The following is a 24021-nucleotide window of genomic DNA, read 5'->3' on the forward strand; positions in this document are numbered from 1 at the left end:
TTTTTTTTAAAAAAAGTCTATTAAAGATTTTATTGGTTACAAAAGTATGTGCATTGTCTCTCTTGGTGTTTTCTTTCCACAGAGTCTTTTCTACAGATCAATTACATTCGGTGTGAGACATTAGTGTTGTATACAGTATAACAAGCATAGGCAAACTCCGGCCCTCCAGATGTTTGGGACTACAATTCCCATCATCCCTAACCACTGGTCCTGTTAGCTAGGGGTGATGAGAATTGTAGTCCCAAACATCTAGAGGGCCAGAGTTTGCCTATGCCAAGAGAGAGGGGAGAGAAGGAGAGGCGGGTGGGGTGGTAAAACGTACATTCTTTTACTTAGTGTATGTGTGGGGTTTTTGTAAGGCATGCTTTTAACAGTAAGCTCCCACCCTGATTATCAGTGCGATGGATCCTAACAATGGGTTGGCAGTGGCATCCTTCTCTATTATTTACATTTGTATTGTCTAGAGCAGGAGTGAGCAGACTTCAAGCTTGTGGATCTACTTTGTGTGTTGTTTTTTTCTTGGATGGGAGAGAAATTTGTCTCAGTTTGCATTTAAAAACTTGCCTAATTCGACTTCTCCAAAACAATATGTGAACTGAAACACAGCCATCCTTCAAAATCCACACTCCTAATTTTACAGTGCAGTTCTCTAGCCAGGTAATAATGTGTACAAAAATATGCATATACCAGGGTAATGTGCAACATGATGGCTTAGAAATAGTGGTGGACAAACATTTAGAACTAAGGAAGATGACACCTCTGAGTTTATTCCAGCCCAGGGATTTATTTTCATTACCAGAAGTGAGTTCACTGACCTTTTACACAAAAATCAGTTCCTGGTTCCCTTTAAGTTTTGCTCATTTCACATCTCAGTTTGGGGTGGGGGGTGGGAGTTGTTCCTATTGTTAAGCCATCTGGAGTCAAAAATATCTTGTTTATCTACTGCAAATTACCTAGAGATCTACAGGTAGATACTGATCTAGATTCTGTTCACCCTAAACCTTTGGAACTTGGAGCACAGTTTGGCATGTGAAATACATCTATGTGGCCTTCTGGTCTTGAAAAACCCATAGGGCGCACAGCTAGGAACCAGCCTACTGATGAAATAAGGGCCTGGTTTAAAAACCTTTCAAATGCTTTCTAAATTATGAGATGCACATAGTAGCAGCTGGGGAAAAGTACAAAGCAGCCTCTCTCCCTTAATTCCCAACCATAGCTGCATCTTTGTTTACACACTGCAAATTAGCCTGGGGTGGACTTTTATTAGGGCAAATCACAGGACGTAAAAAAGATGACCACTTCTTGCATGATCCCCACTTAAAACACATCTCGTGGCTTAGCGCTTGGGAAAGCCAACTCTGTACTGACCAACTGCACAAACAAGATTGTGCTTTCAAGTCACCAGTTAGCGGAATTAGGCTGATGTATAATCAGACTTGGGAAGCTGTGGGCTTTAGTCTGGGGGTACTTAATCTAGAGATGGTGGGGTCCAATTGTTCTTTCACCTATTTGAGGTACAAACAGAGGATGCCGGTCATTAAGCTTTTGTCTGGCAGCGAAGGAAATAGGGAGCTGGAGCTTGTTGATATAGCAGGAACTTTACTGACCTTTCCTCAGGGGGCTGCGCAGGGCTCAAATACCAAAACACAATGCTCTCTTGACTTCCACAGCATAGGACGTTTGGAGGGCCAAGCTCTAAAGAGACAGAAAACTGGGCTGGGGGAAAAAGGGACTTCAAAGCAGCAATCCAGCCAATTTTCTTTCATGTGTGTGCGTGGATGAATCACTGAAGGACTGGAGCGAATCCTCTTGTGGCACCATAAAGCTTATCAGATTTGTTTTCCTTCCCCTGCTATCTCACAACCCCTTTTGCAAATCTTCGTTGCAGCCGTTCAGCCGGGTTGGGCTCTGTCTCACTCTTAGCGTCAACCCCTTTTCCTGTGGGTGGGAACATTTTTTTCCCCCCCTCGAGAAAAGAGCATGTGTTTGGGAAGAAAGGAGTGCAGGCTTGGCTGCCCGAGCTGTTCTTGCCCATACAGGTGTGCGTAACTCACAGGCATGCCAGACAGACCTGAGTCACGGACAGCCACCCCTCCTCCCCTCTGTGCGCACACCTGAGCTAAAATAAAACTGTCTCTTCAGACTCCACTTGCCTGAGAGCTGTTCCCATTACTGCTCTGCAACTCTTCCATATGCTCTTGGTGAAAGAAAGGCAGCCAGAGGGTGCTAAGAAGCAGAAGTAAAGAGAGAGGCGAGAGAGAGAAGGTAGAAGTCAGCAGCATTTGATCAGAAGGAACCAGGAGCCCTGCAAAGGTATGTCACATCCACCAGTTCCTTCTTCCTGCCTTCCTTCCTGAGGATTTCCATTTGGCATCTAATATAAAAACAGGAGTTGGGGGAGCTGGGGGCGGGGGAAGAGTCGGGAAAAAACCACCACTTTCATTTGGAAATGGCAATGAAGCAGTGAAGTCCTCCCTCCGCACCCCGCACAACTCTTGCCTCTAGAGGAATTTCTTGGCTTGGTGTGTGGGTGCCTGCTACTTGGATTGTTGCACAGGATTTGGACTTTGAATCAGACCCAGCACTAATGAGGTTTGTGGAATTAATTCATGTCTGTTCTCAGCCACTGGGCTTCCTTTATTTTTATTTTTTTGCCTATCGATTAACCAGAGAGACGTTAAATGAAGTGTAGGGCTTCTCACCCAGGTAGGCACTAGGCAATTTAGGACATTGTGCGTTCATGTATACTTTCAAAAAGTTTGTAATGTGCTTTCTCTTCTCTTTGCGCTGCTTGAACCTGGCACAAGTTGTTGATCAGCCAGTTTGATGTTGCAGAGCCAGGCAAGTTTTTTCCTTCTTCCTGGAGATTTGTTTGTTTGAACTACAACCATACAAAAAAGCTGTACTGTGTCTGTAATTCATTCACACAAGCCACCAGCACTGGTATGCAACTTGTATTATGAAATAATGGACAGTTTCTAGGCAGATGTTCAGTTTGTGGATACTATCCTATCATGTTGATACAAATGATTGAAGAGGCTTAACCTGTTTAATGCCTACCTGCCATGCAACTATTAAATTTGTTAAAGGCATAGGAGCACTTATAGGGGTGGGCTGGGGAGATGACAGAAGCTGTGCTTTTGTAAGATGAATCATTTATTAAAGTCTGGGACGATGGACACATACTCAAGCTTCTTATCTAGATAGGAGTTTGCATTTCAGACTAAGAATGTTTAAACAGTGTTGTGATGTGATTTCTGTTTAATTGAAAATAAAACATTTGTCCTGATTGCAGATTCTGATGTAGCATGTCCAGGAAAGGAAAGCAAATGTGAGGGATGGAATAAGGCAGGGAAATACTGTGCATGAGGTTTTGTGAAGGACTGTCTGAATGCGAGAGACAGCTCGGAACAGAATAAGCAGGAAGCGTGATAGAACGACAAATAAGATGGAATTATATGTGATGACAGGAGAGTAGAATGGCTGTCAGAGAATGGGTTACAGCAGGGCCCCCCCCAAACTCGGCCCTCCAGATGTTTTGGGACTACAACTCCCATCATCCCTAGCTAACAGGACCAGTGGTCAGGGATGGTGGGAATTGTGAGGCAGACACCCTATTGTGAGGCAGACAGTTCTCCTACGATTTCACCAAGATCTGCTTCCCTGCAATTTCCACTCATTCGTTTTAGTCCTGCCTTCTGGAGCCACAGAGAACAAGTCTGCTCCACTAAACACCCCGCCAGATTAGTGAGCCTGGCGTCCAGGCTGGGGATCCATTTTAAATCTCAAAAGAGGGCCAAGCAAAATCCAGCAGGGTCCAAATGACTGTTAAAGGTTAGATTTTTCTTTCTTTCTTCTTTTTAAAGGGCAAATAGGCAGTGTTTCATTTTTCCCTGAAGAAAAGGGATTTCTGCATTTGCCATTGATATAATAATGCACAAGCCCATTTAGCTTTTACCAGCAGAGCTTCAGCAAACCGGGGAACAGCTTGCCTGTGGGTAAGAATGCAAGGAAAGAGAGAACTGGCCTCTTGCCTCTGTAAATGGCAACCAACACCTCCCTTTGTATGTTAAAGCACATCTTTCACGTGGGGCTCTGTGCACTCCATACAGCCCACTGCAAAATGTTTTCTAGCCAATGTGTACCCTGTGACTTGTGATAGGAAGGCTAAGTCATGAGAGTGTAATCACCTGGAAAGAAAGGAAAAGAGAGCTAGCAAACGGAAAGGACATTCATGAAGTGGTGCTACAGGACTAAACAGATAGCTGAGCACTGGGTAAAGGGAACAAGGACAATGGTGTTAAGCTGAGCTAAATCCTCAGGTGTTCAGGGTTTTCTGCTGCGTATATTACAAGAGGAAGAAAGAGGCTTACCTCTTAAATATCCCTCATTGTGCTGGTTGTTCCCCACTGGTTCTTCCATTTTATCAAGATTTCCTGCCATCCATTGTTGGCAATACATAGTACTGCCTGTCCGTGCTTCCTCAAGCAGGCTGGTCTTTGCCAAATGTACCGTGTGTAGCTTAACTGATGGGGTGAGGCTGAAGCCCAGAATTCCCCCCTGAAAGAGATCCAACCATGGAGAGGCAGCAGGAATCTAGTGAAAAGGTTGCAACTGCTCAAAATAATAGCATGCCTGGCAGAACCTTTTGTAGCAGACACTAAGAATGGAAACAGAAAGCAGAGATTTGCTCCAGGTCAGTGGCGTAGCGTGGGGGGTGCAGGGGGGGCCGGCCGCACCGGGCGCAACATCTGGGGCTTAGGGTTAGGGGGCACAAATCCACGGATTAGGGGGCGCAAATTACTTGCCTTGCCCCGGGTTCTGACAACCCACGCTACGCCACTGCTCCAGGTTAATGAGTTTTCAAGGCCCAAACAGCTTATCGTTTGCTTTAGAGACCACTGGTCTCAGTTCTGGTCTACGCTATCTCCTCTTAGTGCTTCAGATGTATACAATGCTGTGGTGCCATAAAACTACAGTGGTGCCTCGCAAGACGAAAAGAATCCGTTCCGCGAGTCTCTTCGTCTTGCGGTTTTTTCGTCTTGCGAAGCAAGCCCATTAGCGGCTTAGCGGATCAGCTGATAAGCGGCTTAGCGGCTTAGGATCAGCTGGTAAGCGGCTTAGCGGCTTGGGAAAAAGGGGGGGAGGGAAAAAACCCCGCAGGAACTCGCAAGACATTTTCGTCTTGCGAAGCAAGCCCATAGGAAATTCGTTTTGCGAAGCACCTCCAAAACGGAAAACCCTTTCGTCTAGCGGGTTTTCCGTCTTGCGAGGCATTCGTCTTGCGGGGCACCACTGTACTGCTATTATAGTTCTGTTTGGGGTGGAGTATTTAGCACATGTTTGTAGAGTTCCTTGCACAGGCTTCTCTCTCTGCAAGAAATTCTGAGGATGTAGCTATACCCTGCTGCCATGCAGCCTCATTCAGAAAGACGGCAGAGGGTGGTAGCAAAATATCTAGTAGCGATACCTGTTACACGTACTTCTTTACTGTTGTGTACTTAAAATTATACCTTATACTTGAAGATATCCTCTATCGGCCTTTCCCAATTTTTTGCATCATTCTTTTAAGATTTTATTATGAATTATTACCAAAGTGGAAATTGTTCAGTTTGGTTCTGGGGCGTTTTATTTATTGGGGGAGGCTGCTTGACATGTATCTACTATGGCGACAAAAGCTTCTTCTTCTTTTTTAGTGTCTTCTTTAATGTAACTTCAAACTACTGTATTTTACAAATATAAGCTGAGAATTGAACTTCTGCAAAACGACTCACACCAGAAATTAGAAATTAAGTTCTGGAATAATTGACTGTCCTTAAGTAGACAAGACTTCTGGTTCCCCCAATTGACTGTTCTCCCTTCTGATCTTAGAACTGTTTAGTATAGTAAATGAAGTTCTTCTCCATAATGCCCAAATTCTTCTTCATGTGTTCAGATGAAGCCAACTGGACCCAGAGTTTGAGTTGGAGTCCAACAACTTCTAAAGGGTCACAGGTGCCTCACTGCTTTTTTACAAGGAGGTTGTGTAAGAGCTGAACTTCTACTAAGTCAGACAAGACATATTTGTGTGAAGGGCGACTGTGTATAGATTTGATGTGATGAATGAGAGGCCTGTTTTGTTTTTTGTCTCTGGTGGGAGGGAATAACCAGGAACCAGCTTGTCTGCGACTCAGCCAAAAGTTGTGATATCGAGCATCTGGGCTATCTGACATGCCTTCCGTTTTGCTATCTGTATGCCTGCAGTCTCTCTTTCGCTATCTCTCAAGCTGCTCCCTTCTCCTCCTTTAAGCCAAATTCTTCTAGGAAACATTTCTTTCCTGGGTCATTATAACCCCAGTTTCCCCCACCCAGTACTTCCTCATATTGGTTAACACTTCTCTTATCCTCTGATTCAAGCTCTGCCCTTTTTCTCACCTTTGCAACATTACTGTACTTAGATCTCATGCTTTGTCTGCAGAGGTGTTTTGTCTTATAAAACAGTACCAAATAGATGTGCAAATGTCTCATCTTCGCACCTTTTGGGCTTCCACTTCCATGTCCAAAGCGGAATTGTGCATTTGGGGTGGGCATGTGTAGGCTGTGTGTCTCTTTCTGTATTCTGTACGGTGCCAGTAGAGTAGGCTATGCGAAATGGAAGGCATAAGGGTTGAAGAGAGTAGTCAAAAAACATGAAGGCAGTTTCTGCCTCAAGGCTTAGAAACCAGCAGTAATCTCAACACAGGTCCATCCCCATTGTCCTAGTTATACATTTATTCTACTGTCATCCTTCTCTCTCTCTCTCTCTCTCTCTCTCTCTCTCTCTCTCACACACACACACACACACACACACACACACACATTCTGTAAATACATTAAATTTTCTTCCAAAGTTGCTTGCAGAACAAATTTGGAGTTGGACAAACGTTAACATTTTTGCACACCACACAAAAATAGCAGCTGGATCAAACTATAAAGGTAAACAGAGATACATCTGGGTTGCCACCCGCTGGCCATGCTGGTGCACAAAGGCAAACAGCTCAGAAACAAGACATCATGGAAAATCCACAATGGGATTAAGCCTGACCTACCACACACTTGCATTTCCCCTGCTTTAAATAAATGGTATGTGGGAAAGGGTTAAACTCTCTCTCCAACACCCTAATCCTAGTCCAAATAAGCTCCATATCGCACAGCATCTTATAAGCAAAGAGAAAAAGTTGGATCATGGACCTCCAATATCACATTTAGCTGGGTGCTTTGCCGCCCTCAACACATATATTGCTTCTGCAACAATTGGCCAAGATGCTCGGAGCCTTAAAGTTCAAGTGTTGGAGATGTTCCCAAAATACACATAGAAGAAGAAGAAGAAGAAGAGTTTGGATTTGATATCCCGCCTTTCACTCCCCTTCAGGAGTCTCAAAGCGGCTAACATTCTCCTTTCCCTTCCTCCCCCACAACAAACACTCTGTGAGGTGAGTGGGGCTGAGAGACTTCAAAGAAGTGTGACTGGCCCAAGGTCACCCAGCAGCTGCATGTGGAGGAGCGGAGACGCGAACCCGGTTTCCCAGATTACGAGACTACTGCTCTTAACCACTACACCACACTGGTGGTGTACCACTACACCATGGGTGTAGCCAGGATTTTTTTTGGGGGGGCAGCCAAAGTTGTTAAGCTTTTTTAGGGTATACTAAAAAGAGGACATTACAGGGAGCAGCCTTTTTCAATGCTTTTCCATTATTTGTGTGTGGGGGGGTGCCCCCCCTTTGACTACACCCATGTAGGCAGCCACTACTGTGTGTAGATGGAGGTAAGCCAAATGGGCAGGCTGGTACCTGTATTGGGCCAACGTCTGTTGACGTAAACATGTGCAATCTTCCACATTTCACTAAACATCTACCTCTGCATTCTACTTGAGCGAAAGCTTTGTGTAAGCCCTGAAATCTTGCATTATTCTTTCACCAACTACCAAAGGGGGTTGGGTTGTGAGGGACCTTATCTGTTTTGATGTTTACATACAGTGTATGTGCTTATAGCCTCTCCTATCACGAGGTTTCAGGATCATGGGTTGTCTGAAACGGCCAATCAGAGAGAGTTAGGAAGTTGATATTAGCATTACATCAGACTCAAGAAGAAGCATCAAGCTGCTGGACCAAACGGTTGAGAGAACTTGCATCCCGCTAGTTCTGTGCTTTGTACCTGAGCTTTCAGGGATGAAGAGGAAGGTTTGTGGGCCTTGCGAAAACAGGATTCTGGAAGGGTGTGTGCAAAAAAAAAAAAGCCACCACAGAGACAGAAAGCAGCCCACAGACAGACAGAGAGGGGAGGGGAGCAAACACAGAGTCCTTTCATATCTTCTGGGATTTGGGTATAACAAAAGAGCTGTTGTATCATTTGCTTGCGGTAGCACTGGATGATTCTTGCAGGGCAGAAGAAAGAGTTCATCTTCCAGTATCACACAAGCTTAAGGGCTGCCATCAAGCGACAAAAACCTAGACAACCCTCCTGAATGTACAAGTGTGGGGGTGGGGATAAGAGAAAGCGCTCACTTCTTCTCTCGCCGCCCCCCACTTTCTCCTTTCCCCCAGTCTTTCAGCATTGTGTCAGAGGTTTCACATAAACAACAGATTGCTTGTTGCATTTTTATATCGCTCTTCTTACTACATGCAGCTTAGGGTAATGTTCAGTAATGTTCAAACAACATCCAGTCTATTGAAATGCAGGCATAAAAATATGTTAGAAAATCCTCCAATGAACCATAGCATGGAATCTCAGCATCACCAAATATATAGTCAGGTGCTGAACACCATCATCCCACAAAAGCTTGGGTGAAGAAATAGGTCTTCAGTTGATGCCCGAACTTTAAAATCAAAGAGGAGAACTAGAGTTCCAAGGGAAAAGAGTTTCACAGTAAGGGTGCCACCAAAAAGAAGACTCTTTTTACAGGGACTTTACATAAATGTTAATGTAACTGATGATGTCACAGACTACAGACTGCTGCATTATGAACTTCCTCATTTTAGCCTAGCCTCGCCTAGCCTATGAAGCAGCCTTTGTAGACCACACTTATCCACCTAGTTCAGTATTGTTATACACTAACTAGAGGTGTTTTCCGGCCTTACCTGGATATGCCGGAAATTGAATGCAAGGTGTGTGCTCTACTAGTAAGCTATGGCCACTGCCTCCTGGATGGTGGCATTTTCTCTTTAACTACAGAATGAGTGCGGACAGGAAGGAGCCTGCACTTTGGACTCTTGCAAAAGCCTCACCCTGGTCTCCCGGAAGAAGTGAAAGTTATTAAGAAAAGCTACATGTCTAGAGTTTTATTGCTTTCTAATCTCAATTGTGTTCCTTAGCTCATTATGGCTCAGTTGGGTAGCACAGGGCTTACAAACCTTTTCATAGTGTCCTTAAAAACAAACAAACAAACAATGTCTAAGCCAGGGGTACACTTGCAAACTGAAGTAACTGTTGTGGGAGCCACACACACAATTTAACTTACCCCTCTCCAGTTGTACCCTTCCCCACCTTGAAATTGCCTCCTTCACCGCAGGAGCCTTCTATTACAATGATACCTCGGGTTACATACGCTTCAGGTTACAGACTCTGCTAACCCAGAAATAGTACCTTGGGTTAAGAACTTTGCTTCAGGATGAGAACAGAAATCGTGCTCCAGCGGCACAGCAGCAGCAGGAGGCCCCATTAGCTAAAGTGGTGCTTCAGGTTAAGAACAGTTTCAGGTTAAGAACGGACCTCCGGAACAAATTAAGTACTTAACCCGAGGTACCACTGTACTTTCATGGACAGCTTCTTTCAAGCCTAATTTCAGCAGGTGGCAGGGAAAGGGAATGGACACTGTGGGCATCAAGGAAGGCTTCTTTGCCCCCACGAGCACCCATTGTAAATTCATGGTTTAGGCTAACTAAACAGAATTTACTCTTTCACATTCTGTCTAGAATATTAGGTGAGGAATGTCAAGATTCTAAAGCTGCACTCCAGTGACAACCATAATAAATTACCTAGCCCAAGCTTTATACTGGTGAGGAAAAATCTAATGAACCCTTTCAAGTGGAAGCCCTCCACAAGGGCTTCCACTTTTGTAATGGGGCTTTCTTCCTGTGTCACCAAGAACAGGACATGGGGAGGGGAGGGAAATCGTTTTGTCCAGCAAGCTGATGTGCTTGTGCAAGCGGAACATGTAGCATAGCCCAATGTTGAATTCCACCCCTTGTTAGTACCCATTTGATCTTTCAAGATGTGTACCTATGCTAGTGGCAAGTGATTTCTTTAAAGAGTTTTCTTATTCTTATGGAGTATTTAGAACAGACCCACAGCCTGAGAGAAAACATGACAAAAGCAGAATTCAAAACATTCCTTAGATGGAATTGCTCTTCCTTATTAAACTTCTGCCTTCCTCTTTTCTTTTCTTTTGTGCCCTGAGGCTGACAGGTGATTTGAACTTCCAAGTATATTGTTGGATTTGTAACTATATAGCTGAAATCATTCTTGAAATGCCCAGGGTATTTTTCCTGTTGACTGTAGACGTTCTCCTCAGCAAAATGATGCAACTTTAAATTGTGAATACTGTGGCATATACAGTGGTACCTCGGGTTACATACGCTTCAGGTTACAGACTCTTCAGGTTACAGACTCTGCTAACCCAGAAATAGTACCTCGGGTTAAGAACTCTGCTTCAGGATGAGAACAGAAATCGTACTCCTGTGGCGCGGCGGCAGCGGGAGGCCCCATTAGCTAAAGTGGTCTTCAGGTTAAGAACAGTTTCAGGTTAAGAACGGACCTCCGGAACGAATTAAATACTTGACCTGAGGTACTACTGTACAGTACATCCAAGAGCTCTACCGCTGTTTGTGAGAAGGATGCAAGAGATTGCGGGGGGTGGGGGCTGGAAAATGCACCTCTCAGTTGCATAACCCAATATTGTAGGCAACTGCCCTTGAGGAGTCATGCTTTCATATGCCATATTAGGGGCTTTTCCTTTTGTTTGTTTTACTCAGAGGAGGGAGTGATATTGAAACCATCACTATGATTAAAAGTTGACAGCAGCAGAACAGCAGGAGGTGAGGGCCATACAAGAGGTGTAAACACAAGGTAGCCACACAGAGAGCCATTGTCCTGAACAATTTACAGTTTAAGAATGAGAGATTGTTAACGCCACACACTCAAGCTTCCAACGGTTCTGTTGTGCAGCAAGGCAAACATTTATTCAGTACTACTGATAGCTTACATCCCCTGAAAGCAAAATTCACACACACAAACCTTGTACGATTTGGCGTTCATCCAAGGCATTAAATAACTCATTCTCTCCTCTTAACGGTCGCTTCCTCTCTTTCCCCTGAACAATCTGGGACACCTTCATTCCTCTGCTGTTTCCAAGCACATAAATATCCATAGAGCTTCAGGAATGGCCTTAGTGATTTGCTTTGTTTTGTTTCCCAAGATTTTAAAAATTAAAAGAAGCAAAGTTGCTCCCTCACACTGATTTAATCACCTTCTCCTAAACTCCACGCCAACTCCAGACTCCTGCTCCTGGTTTCCCTCCTTCTCCAGTAGTGAGGTAATGTCTCCAAGGGGACACTGGATTTGCATACTGAGCGCAGGCTTTCTGTGTTAGTGTCCCAGAGTTGCTAATATAGGTTTAAGGATAGAATAACTGTTGTGGGGAAACTGCAAGCAGGTTGCCCTACCATTAGTGAGGCAGCCACCTAAGGTGCTGGATGCCAGGGCAGGGGGAGGCGGAGAGAAGTAGCAAGGTGTCGAAGGACAGCAGTGTGTGTGCCAGGTGGCCTACCCTGTGCCCCCTAAACTAGCCTGCTGTCCTCAAGATGTGGCAAAGGACGTTGTCCAGTAGACAGTGAAATAAGATTCAACTTGGAATGGAGGATGGGGGCAACTTGTCCTTAACCTCAGGCAACGAAGTACCTTAGTATGACCTGCGGAGGACTTTAAGGTTCACAAATGACAATATTTTGGAGGTCACAAGGCGGTTAGATTGGTCTCAACTAGGACCAGGGCCTTTTCAGTACTGGCCCCGACTTGGTGGAACGCTCTGTCACAAGAGACTAGGGCCCTGTGGGACTTGACATCTTTCCGCAGGGCCTGCAAGACAGAGCTGTTCCGCCTGGCCTTTGGTTTGGACTCAGTCTGACCCTTATGTTTCCCTCCCCATATGGTTTTGATCTATGGGCTACTTTTAAAATGAGGCTGCATTTTAAATGGCATTTTAACCTGTATTTTAGATTGGTTTCCCCCCCCCCTACTATGTTTTACTGTAATTTTTACTGTTGTTAGCCTCCCTAAGCCAGACTCTGGCTGGGGAGGGTGGGGTATAAATAAAATTTATTATTATTTTTTATTATTACCTTGAGTCAGTGCTACTGCACACAGCACAGGCTTTGGGAAGAAGGCGGGAGGACTCTAGGTCCCTGTCAGAGCCTTCATGCCTCCTTCTCAAAGTCCAGTGCCTCCTTACCCGGCTTTGGGTAGGCAGTGTAAGGGCTGCAGTGAGGAGGTTGTCAAATGTTGCCGAGGGCCACCCAAAAAAGTCTTGAGGGCCGCATGCTGCCCTTGGGCCACGTGGTGGACTACCGTGTGCTAGGCCCTAGCAGATGGGGCAGAGTTGTGCCCAGTTGCTGTGTAATTTCTCACACTGTTGAATCAACACCTGGCCCTATCATTAGGTAGAGTGAGGTTGTTGCCTCAGACATAAAAGGCCATAATTTTTTTCCGAAACAAAATAAAAAAAATTCCTTCCAGGAGCTCTTGTGTGCATGCACACTTCTTCTGAAGTGTATCTGAAGAAGTGTGCATGCACGCGAAAGCTCATACCAATAACAAACTTAGTTGGTCTCTAAGGTGCTACTGGAAGGAATTTTTTTATTTTGTTTCGACTACGGCAGACCAACACGGCTACCTACCTGTAAATAAATTGTTTTGTGTGTCATAAAAGGCCATAAATTGTGAAGAAGAAGAAGAAGAAGAAGAAGAAGAAGAAGAAGTTGTTGTTGTTGTTATTATGACTGTTGTTTTACACTTAGAGAGAGGCGCTTTAGGGATTTTATGTTGCAGGTGCCAAACTTAGGAGTCTGATGCAAATGGTCTGCAAGGGCACTATTTGTTGTTCCAATTCAGGCAGCAAAAATTTGTAGATTGGCCTTGTTAATTCCCCAAGAACTGCAAAGTTCTCAGCTTGTTGGTAGTCAAGCTGATGGCTTTGCTGGACTATAAGTACATTTCAGTATATTTTCCCCCTTTCCCAAAACAGCTATCATGTTTATGAGATGGCGGGAAAGACATCACAAGGATATTATCTGAGAGGTGATACGAGGAGTTGATACCCAGGGCTTTGATAGGGAGAGAATGAGGCTTGGAGCCAAAACTCTGTTTACATCTGGCATTACAATCTTTTCAGTAGGAGATTTAAGACCCTCCTTGTTGTCCAGGCCTTCCATATGAAATGTTAAGTTACAACTGTATTCTCTGTTCCTTAGTTTATTGTTTTTAGCCCGCCTTTTATTATGCTAGTTGCTATTTTAATATTGTACTTCGATGCTGTGTCAATTGTTTTCATACTTTTAAAAGCAACCCTGAAATCTTTTGATGGGAGGTTAAGAAATATTTTAGCTAATTAAATAACAGTAAGGGCTCCTCCAGGCATTGGCACAGAGCCTTTCATTTCTCAAATATTCTTATCTTTGCTGAAGAAAGCCAAAGCTAGCCCAAGATTATCACTCAGCTACATGGAATTAATACTGTGGGTATTTTAAATCAGTTTTGAAAAACACAACATAACAAGACAGTACATTAAATCATTTAAAATGTATGCATAGCACAGATTTGTAGAAATAAAACACAGTCGTACCTTGGAAGCCGAACGGAATCTGTTCCGGAAGTCCGTTCGTCTTCCAAAACGTTCGGAAACCAAAGCGTGGCTTCTGATTGGCTGCAGGAACCTCCTGCAGCCAATCGGAAGTCACGGAAGCCCTGTCATATGTTTGGGTTCCAAAAGAACGTTCGCAAACCAAAACAATCACTTCTGGGTTTGCAGCGTTTGGGAGCAAATCATCCAAGTTCCAAGGCATTCGGGATCCAAGGTACGAATGTACAGCTGTTTCATACATATGTAACCGAGGCTGTGAGTGGAGCCCAGTGGCATTAGAGGCAGTCGTTTTGGGGAAATAGTAAGGCACAGGCAGTCTGACCAGTTGTCCATCTAGCTCAGTGTTGCTTACACTGACTGGCAGAAGCTCTCCAGGATTAGAGGCAGGAAGTCTCTCTCAGCCCAACCTGGAGATTCCAGGAATTGAACCTGGAACCTTCTGTATGTAAGGCAGATGCTCTACCACGGATTTATGGCCCAAATATCACCGTGAGTCCCTTAGATTTGGGATGAGCCTGGCTTCTTCCAGGCTTCACTACTGAAATGACAGATATGTGCACCAAGAAACTGAATGCTGGCTGAGCAACTTGTCTTGTTCCTCCTCATGCTTCAGGTGGGCTGCCTGCCTAGTTTATTTTTACAGTTTTGAAAGCATGACTTTTTATAGCCAATGCATTTCTCTGGTAATTCGTCTTCTTATTCACAAAAAAGTATAAAACTTCTCTGGCAGTTCTCTAGTCTAGAAGGTATCTTGGTGACACATCAGAAACACAGAGCCAATTGGTGCCCTGCCCTGCCAGTCCCTGCTCCATAGTGAAAGCACTTTCCTGGCAGTGCCACTGCTAGAAATAATATTGTCTTGTGTGAAGCCTGAGGGTTTCCTGGTTTACATCTAACTCTGCTCAGTAGCAATGACAATAATGGACACGTGTTGTATATTCCTAGGTTTTATCCCTGACATCACTATTTAAACCAAAAACGGGGAGCAGAGCTGGGGGCGGGGGAGAGAGAGCCACTGCTAGAAAGGGCCTTGGTATATGGCAAGCCCACACATTTTCAACACAGTGAGAATTTGATGATTTTTTCAGAGTTGCACACTGAATGAGCTCATTAGCTGTTTGGCAGCAATCTGTTATCACAAAAATCCTTGTTGGTACTGACAGGACCCAGGGAGTGGGAGAGCTTACATATGATACATGTTGGCTTGAAAATTAAGGAGAAGGTATTTGAAAAAATAAAGAGTGCTGGGAACTCAGGCTCTTTTCACCAGCACTGGGAGTCCCCCTACAAATGAGAATACTGTAAATGATTACGCACCATGACATAATATTTGAGGGCAAATCAGTGAGAAATTATGCCTGCATTTGAGGGGCAAGGAGTTGGCTGAAAACTTTCAATCTTCCGAGAGCTCCCACACAATATCAATTGCAGTCAAAGAAAACCAAACTCAAATACCCCCAAACTACAAAACATACAGATGGTACAATCAGGGTAGCAAGGAATGTTTCTTCATATGCATGTTATATATCACTCAGGGTTGTATCAATGTTTCTGCATGTTGCAGTTGTGAATAATTTCACAACCAATAACACTTCATGCTTTACGGCACTGAAACACCCTCTAATTGCAATGGACAGCAAAAAAGTAGTCAGTGGGAACTGAAACACAGCATTGTGGCTGTCTATTACGCAGCTTGCTTGCGTATAATAGGTACATACAGCTTGAGATTTACCATTATAATTGCAGAACAGTGTTGCCGATGTGCAAAAATTATAATTATAGTTTACCTTCTCTCTTTTTTATACCTACCTAGGTCTCCAGGAGAAAGGGAGTGATCCATTCAAAGTCAAGCATTTTTAGCCCCATTGATTTCAACGGCAGAAACAGCTTTAATTCTTCCATTGAAATAAATGGGGTAAAACTTGGCTAGCTTGTACTCATACTGTTTTCAGATCTCCTGCATGGGGGATAACCTGTCCTATAGAGCAGTGAGCTAACCTCTGCACACTAATAAAACAAATTAAAATAGACACAGGCCTGGAGTAATGGGAGAGGTGTAAACCTCTCTATCCAGTCCAGAACACTAATGGGGACGTAATCTGCCCTCTCCTTGGTCATGAGATTGATCATTCGGTAAGTGTGGAGTTGGTAATAACCTTGCTCTTCAGCTGGTCTGTGTCCTGTGTGTGCATATGCACTCTATATGTGCACATGTGAGAACTGGGAGAGGGGGCAGGATGGGACATGATGCTACAAGGTGAATTAATCCTGAAGCACCTGATGGCATCCAGTGAGCTTCATGGTTGAATCTGAGGAAAAATCAGTAAGGCCAGTGTGCTTATGGTGGACTAGCCATTGGGGTGGCTCACCCTGTGTTTAGATTAGGGACCAGCAAACAGAGGCCTCAGGGGCCATATACTGCCTCTTCTAAGTACCAGTCACCTCCTATCAACCCCCCACCTCAAATTACAGTACTTTATATGTGAACAGGAAAGATGGCTGCCCTGTTAAACCTATCTTGGCTCTCAAGCAATAGAACTAAGCCTGTTTAATTGGCAGTAGGCCATTATCAGTGGGCAAATTTATGCTCCCATTCTTGGTAATCCCATTCTTCCACAAGTGGCTACTGCAAGGATTAGCACAAGAAGCAAAGGTAACTGGAATACACATCCATTTTTTGTGCGTAAAAGTGCTCCATAACAAAGCATGCACCGCAATCACATATGAAAAAGCATCCGCACAGATTTTGAACCGTTCCCCTCTCCCTTCAATTTGAGTTCCTCCTGTGCTTGCTTTCTTTCTTTCTTTTTCTTTATGGGTGGTAATTTCCATTTTGGAACGTTCCACAACATATGTTGAGATTATTGAATGATCAGATAAACATTGTCAAGGCATGTGTACAGGGGAGCTTGGGCCTTTGCGGTGCCAACGTTTTACAGCCAGCATTACCCCACAGAGTTACAAAGGGTGTGTAGACTTCCTTGACAAAAGAGGCCTGTGAGAACGTGAGCCTTATTATTCCAGAGCCTGTTGCTGACCCAAAGCAGGGCTTCCTATGGAAGCCTGGCATTTTCCACGGCCCCACCCAACATTCTTTTGTTGGCTGGTGCCACTCTGGAAATTATTAGCACAATGGGAAATGGCTGACAGGAGGGGTTTGTTTTGAAACTTACCTTGTTTTTCTTCTCCTCTCCGTCTCTGATCAGTAGGCCTTAAACGCAGGAAAAAGGAGGTGCTTGTTTTGGCTGTGAGTCACGTATGCAGAGAGACGCCTGCCTTAAACTAGCAGGGGTCTGACTTACTGCAGAACCACAAGTCTGATGGATAGTGTATATACAGTAATAGGAAGTCCCACAATGTTATGCTTTGGGGTTATTTCTCTTCTTTGAGAAGGCTTGGAGAGCAAAACTATTGAGCATGTTAATGTATTAGGCTGAGTCTTTTCAGCTGCTCCGATAAGTTCGTTCCTTTTTTTGAGGCATTAGTTTGCCTCGTTCATGTTTGCTTTCCTCGTCTGCTCAAGTTACAGAAGTTAATGTGCTTCGCTGAGGTGTCCTAAATGATGTCATTAAGATAAGGTTTGCATAATGTCAGGCGTGCTACATCGAGTCAAAATACATTCCTCTGCACCCCTGCAAGTTAAGGTATGCATAATAATCTTTAGTAAATTTGGCCTGTTAGACTGCTTCTTGCAAAAGAAAAAAGAATCTTCTTCTGCATCAAACATTGCAAACCTTGAGCTGCTAGATTAAGCAGACCTCCCTTTAAACACAAGTTGGAACCAGTTGATTATACCAGTGGTTTTCAACCAGTGTGCCGTGGCACCCTGGGGTGCCTTGAATTATGGTCAGGGGTGCCGCAGACAACACTGGCCTCTGTCCCTCTTTCCTCCCTTCCCCCTTTTGATGCCCTTTTGCGTCTTTTTCCCAAAGCCCTGGCTACAAGCTCTGCAGGCGAATGGTGCCTCTGGTGCTGGCCATGGGGTGCTGGTTGCCAGGAGCTGAGGCAGCCTCAGAGTAAGGAAGCAAGTGGGTGAGGGAGCCCATCCAGCCCTTGCTTTTGGGAATGGACAGACATGTCCTCGGCCCCTGTGGGCAGTGTGAGGAGGCACCTCTCTTTGGGGTAGGGATGGGGGCAGCTAAGAGATCTGGGGTGGCCGCAGCGGCTGCCCGGAGGACTCCCAAGGAGAGGAGGCTGAGGGAACTCTCCGCAAGGGTGAGGGGCTGCCAGCTCTGCAGGCAAGGGGTGACATAACTGGGCTCCTGAGCCCCACGGGGGTCCCGCAGAAAGAACGTAGTTGGTTAAGGGAGCTGTGGACTCAAAAAGGTTGAAAACCTGGATTATACTATCAGCAGCACCAGGTAGCAACACACTGGGCCACCCTTTTGGGGTTGCACGCACAGGATTTGTGTGTTTTAATACCACCCCCCTGCACGAATGAAACTTGTCCACAGAAAAACAGCATGTCAAGGAGATGAGTTCAGCAGTAGCATTTTCCCCGACATGCTATGTTTCTGTGTGAAGAGCAGGATGCTTTTTTTTTTTTTTTTTGGTGGTACAGTTCAGGAAGGCCTTACAGTGGTGCCCCGCAAGACGAATGCCTCGCAAGACGGAAAACTCGCTAGACGAAAGAGTTTTCCATTTTGGAGGTGCTTCGCAAAACGAATCTCCTATGGGCTTGCTTCGCAAGACGAAAATGTCTTGCGAGTTCCTGCGGTTTTTTCCCCCTCCCCCCTTTTTCTAAGCCGCTAAGACGCTTATCAGCTGATCCGATAAGCCGATAAACCGCTAATAGCGCTAATCCGCTAATCCGTCAATGGGCTTGCTTCGCAAGACGAAAAAACCGCTAGATGAAGAGAATCACAGAACGGATTCTTTTCGTCTTGCGAGGCACCACTGTACTGTGATTCCGCTGATTGTATAATCTGACTCTTACACAGTGTCAGAAATAGAGAAGTGCTTACAGAGAAGGCAGCCAAGAGAAAGGATGAATTATCAGTGACTTTATATTGGGGTGCTTTTGAAGCTTCTTTTAGCTCTTCTAGAGCCATGCCAGCTTCCGACAAGCCAACTTGGCTGTGCCTCTTTGGTCTAGCAGCTGTGATGGAAGTGAGCAAAGACAGATGGGGTTCTCACCAAACATGGAGCATCAGCAAAATATTTCATCAACATTCAATACTGAACTTAGCGTATAATATGAGCATTCCAGGAGCGGGGGAGGTAATCTACTTTAATTACTACATAGTAAACTCTTGCTATTGGGGTGCTGGTGGCGCTGTGGTCTAAACCACTGAGCCTAGGGCTTGCCAATCAGAAGGTTGGCGGTTCGAATCCCCACAACGGGGTGAGCTCCTGTTGTTCAGTCCCTGCTCCTGTCAACCTAGCAGTTCAAATGCATGTCAAAGTGCAAGTAGATAAATAGCTACCGCTCCAGCAGGAAGGTAAACAGCATTTCTGTGCTCTGCTCTGGTTCGCCAGAAGCGGATTAGTCACGCTGGCCACATGACCCGGAAGCTGTACGCCAGCTCCCTTGGCCAGTAAAGCGAGATGAGCACCGCAACCCCAGAGTCGTCTGCGACTGGACCTAACGGGCAGGGGTCCCTTTACCTAAACTCTTGGTATTAGCATTGACTGATCTTTCAGTAGCTTCATAATCAAGTGCCACCACTTCTTTGCAAAACGGCTGATGATGCTTTTCTAAAATTTGGAGTAGTTTATAAGAACAGTAAGCTAAAGCAAAAACAACAATAAAGATAAAGTTAAAAACAAAAGGATTATGTAAAATAGCAATATTAGCAGCAATTGAACTTCAAAGCAACAATTGCAAAAGCAAGAATCGCAAAATCTCTTATAGGCTGCCATATGGAATTTCCTGGACATCCGGCTCTCAGAAACAGTGTCCAAGTGGAAATCGCTGAAAACTGCAGGAAAATCCATACGTATGGCAACCCTTAAAAATAGCTCCAAAACTACTTTTTAAAAAAAGTTTTCCAAAAAAAGTTCAACAACCAGATTTTCACTTTTTGAAATATGGCAACCCTATTTGTCTATGGTAGTCTTCAGGTGTTGGTGCTACATAGGCCTTCACAATCACCTTAAACCCAACCCAGCTCCTTTTTAAAGTATTATCTCCACTGCAGAAGTTTTAACCATTCCTCCATACAACTTCCATGTGGACACTCTCATATTAGCACTTTTCTTGCAAGTCTGAGATAATCACATGGATAGTATTATTCGTGTTTACTGGCCCCGTTATTCTGTAGTCTCACTGTCCCATGTGCACCATTTTGTATTGGGCCTGGAATCCACCCTTTTATTCCATTTAAAAAGAAAAGCCAGTTTCTAGCCCTTCACACCTGTGAAAAGAGGTTTGCAAGTAAGCAATGCTTTGGGGGGATTTATAGCATAATAAATTATGGAATACACACACACACACACAATATGTGCAGGTAAGATAATTCAAGTGCTACTTATTTGGCACACACGTATATAGTTTAGATGAAAGACAGCCTTGCAGACACCTGTGTTGTTGACTAAAGACTCTTAAAGAGATTCCATGCTGCTTCAACCGCATACCCATGCTGACTGTCTCAGGTTATTCCCAGGTCACTTATGTTTGTAACAGGGAATAATGCTCTCTAGACGCCTCCAGACATACCAGTAGTATTAATCCGGCTAGTCTTTTGCATGATCAATTGTGAGAAGGAGGTGAGTCAAACACAGATTTTACCACCAGAGTTCCCCCCCCCCACTTTGAACCCACATTGCTTGATTATTGAACACCTGCAACAATCATAGACTAAAGTTGTAAAAGGAACATAATGACTCCTGCTGCATCAGACCAAAGGTCAATCTACTCCAGCATCCTGTTTGCAAAAGTGGTCACTCAGATGTTTCTTGGAAGCTCACAAACAGGACACGAAGACAGCAGCTCTCTGCTGGTGTTTGTTCCCTGCATCTAAGTGGTACCCACTGAGCTGGTTTGCATGTAACACTAAGCCAAACCATGACTTAACACAAATGCTTGAGCCTGGAGGCTCCTGGAGAGGAGATTGCAGTTGATTGCAGCCACTTTACTCCTCCTCTGTTCAAACCGCTGCTTCCCTGCAGTGAGCTAAGCCATGGTTTGACTTGGCACGTCCATCCAAATCCAAGTGTGTGGTTTATCTCCTACAGACAAGCCATGAGCAATAAGGCACAGAACAAACCTTCATCTATACATAGAAACTGTCCTGTGCAAAGGTTATAGAAATCTGTGCCCTATATTGCCCTCTATTTTGTCAATACGTTCCTTCTTTTTCTGGTGATGCCTAAGTGACCAGCTCACCTGTAGACAGACCTATCCTCCATAAAGGTATCTAACATTTTTGGAAGTCATCTAAGCTAGATGACTTGTTAGGCTAATGAATTTTATGTTAAAACATTGCTTATGTGAAAAAGTTATTTAGGAATGTTGCCAAAATATTTATGGATAATTTGCTGTAGTCAGAGGTAGTATTCAATTAAGTTTAACCATGAGAATAAATGAACATGACTAAGTTAGTTCCATTAATTTCAACGGGTTTACTCTGATTAAAACATAGTTGAATACAAGAGAACAGGAACATAGGAATTGTTGGCTGGGACTAGGCTTGCCTAGCTCTCATGCTCGTGATTGTGACTGACTGTTGACTGTTGAATTTCAGGAATAAAAGAATGGACAAGATACTACAAAGGACTTTGCTTCGGCTGTTGCTGTTATCACTGCTTCATACCTTGAGCCAAGGAAACAGAAGTAAGTTCCACATATATTATAGATTTCCCTTTACCGCCAAACAGTGCTATTGTTTTCAAACCACTGATAGATAAACAAATTGGCGAGTCGGCGCTGCAGCGTTGGAACTTGGCAGCGGCGGCTGAGGGAGGATGAGGATGGCGTCGCCGGTGTCGCCTCCGAGCTCCTGAGGTGGCCCTCGTGGGGCTGGGCTCCAGCTCCGAAGTCCCCAACGGGGGCTCCGAGGGATATCATGTGCACAGGGTTCAGGAAAACTCCCCTGCTCAGCAGGCTGGACTGGAGCCATTCTTTTGATTTCATCCTCACAATAGGACACACCAGACTGAACAAAGAAGGGGACATCTTAAAAGATTTGCTGAAAGCCAATGTTGAGAAGGCTGTGAAACTGGAGGTGTACAACATTAAAACGATGAAAGTGCGTGAAGTGGAGGTGGTCCCCAGCAACATGTGGGGAGGGCAGGGGCTCCTGGGAGCCAGCGTGAGGTTCTGTAGCTTCCAAAGAGCCAATGAGCATGTGTGGCATGTGCTGGAAGTGGAACCGGCTTCCCCAGCAGCGCTGGCTGGCCTGCAGCCGCACACTGATTATATTGTTGGATCGGATCAGATGCTGCAGGAGTCTGAAGATTTTTTTCTCATTGATTGAAACCCATGAGGGGAAGCCGTTGAAACTGATGGTCTATAACACAGAAGCTGATTCCTGTCGAGAGGTTTTTGTAACCCCCAATGGAGCCTGGGGTGGAGAAGGAAGTTTAGGGTGCTGCATTGGATGTGGATATTTGCACAGAATTCCAACACAGCCTTCTATACCAAAGATAAAATATTTATTTTATTTTTTTTAAAAGAAAAAGGCAGAAGCTGGTCCTCCTTCTCCTTTGCCCTTGGGAGACACACCTCCTGAACCACCAACCAATGGCTATACAGAGGCTCCTCTGTTAGCACCAAACTCCCAAAGCGAAGAACCTGCAAGCTTAGAGTACAGCACAGATCAAAGTGTAAATCTGTATTCAGTAGAAAATTCTCTACAGCCTCCTCCTCCTGTGCAGAGAGTCATGGACCCAGGTTTTATAGATATGTCTGGAGCTTCTTTTCCTGAATTAATTGTCTTGGTGAAAACAGTCAAGGTGCCTTCCGCTGCTTCTTTCAACTTGCCAGACACTGTTGCAGCAACTGATAGCTTGGTATCTAACAGTGGAATTGATTAACACTTTGACCAGGCCTCTATTCCAGTTTCAGAAGATTCAGTATCTTATGCAGAGGGCTCAAGTCCTCAGCCAGAGTTGGATTCAGTTTCTGTTTTGCCATCCTTTCCTCTGGATACCTCTGTAAATGCAACATCTAAAGCTGATGGTGGTGCTCAAGAAACACTTCTGCTTTTAGATGGGACTGAGAGCTCGCAAATGACCAAAGCTTTACAACCTTTACAAATTGACAGAAGAAACTGCACAGATCTAGTGCTAAAAAGGGACAGCACTTGCTATCAGCTGTAAGGACATTGGTACCAGACAATAAGGCTTTTGATACCCAGTGACATCCATTGTATTGCTATATTACAGTAATACTGCAAGAATTCAAGTTGTTTCCAGTGACCTTGAGCCAGCCTTTTATTGTCTGATAGGTTTCAACATCTGCAACTACTGCTCAGCAATAACACTGATAATTTGACTTGGAATAAGTTCTTTTAAAATGCTGTTTTGTGTGAAGAGTTTGCTGTCTGCCCAAAAGCTAATAGCAAGACTTTTAGTTTTTTTAAAAAAAAAATACAGCTAGTAAGCACACAGTGGCTTGATTTTAGCAGAACCTTTTAGCCCTCTTTCTAGGTTTCAATTTTAATTGTGACAGCTGTTCACCTTGATTTTATATGTCAAAATATTTAATGTTTAAAATTCCCAAATGACGCTTTACAATTTGACTCTCTCTGGGCACCCATGTAGAAGAGGCTAATGTGTTTTCAACTTCCAAGGCTGCAATCCAGGTTACAGTGCTTCCTTGCAGAAGAGCTGCTGCAGTACTCTTTAACTCCATCCCTGGCACGTGCAGGTGGGATGGCATAGCCCCCACAACCCTCCTCTTCTAGTCAATGCCACATTAAAGTTATCTGGGAGACAGGAAGGTGCATGCAGACCTCTTGACTATACACATGCCAAAGAAGTAGGAAATGAACCCAAACAGCTACTTCATTCTCCTGTTGGATACCTTACTTGTTAGAAATCTCTCTTGAAAGAATAGTTTCAAGGTGAACGTAAGCAACTTATAGTTTTATACTTGGGGTTAGATGTGGCTGAAATATTTCTTCTGAGCCTCTGCAAATTAAAGGTGACGATTCTAAACATGCATGGATGGTAAATTAATTGAATTTCAATTTTTCTTTTCAAAT

General features: G+C 44.4%; 1 protein-coding gene, 1 long non-coding RNA gene and 1 pseudogene across 9 annotated transcripts in view; 2 read left to right on the forward strand and 1 right to left on the reverse strand.

Annotated features, from left to right (window-relative positions):
• Nucleotides 1-16: 16 nt before the first annotated feature.
• Nucleotides 17-16526, reverse strand: LOC309521986. Its single transcript, XR_014214806.1, has 3 exons — nt 13856-16526; nt 4374-4560; nt 17-1695 (listed from the first exon to the last, which is right to left on the reverse strand). It is a non-coding gene; the product is annotated as an uncharacterized lncRNA (long non-coding RNA).
• Nucleotides 1691-24021, forward strand: part of ITGB4 (integrin subunit beta 4) — a 74339-nt gene continuing 52008 nt past the window's right edge. For 5 of the 7 annotated variants that reach the window (XM_082203181.1, XM_082203184.1, XM_082203185.1 and 2 more), the window contains exons 1-2: nt 2434-2592; nt 21559-21647. In XM_082203181.1, the coding sequence (XP_082059307.1) occupies nt 2588-2592; nt 21559-21647 (94 nt within the window). In that variant the 5' untranslated portion in view covers nt 2434-2587. Of the gene's footprint in view, nt 2314-2433; nt 2593-2687; nt 2707-21558; nt 21648-24021 lie in introns of those variants that run through there. The other 2 variants (XM_082203182.1, XM_082203183.1) reach the window with 2 other exon arrangements.
• Nucleotides 21783-23059, forward strand: LOC309521912 (Golgi reassembly-stacking protein 1-like; annotated as a pseudogene). Its single transcript has one exon. The product of its transcript is annotated as a Golgi reassembly-stacking protein 1-like (transcript).

The sequence above is a fragment of the Podarcis vaucheri genome (genome assembly GCF_965113315.1).
Source record: "Podarcis vaucheri genome assembly, chromosome: 2".
Taxonomy (NCBI): domain Eukaryota; kingdom Metazoa; phylum Chordata; class Lepidosauria; order Squamata; family Lacertidae; genus Podarcis; species Podarcis vaucheri.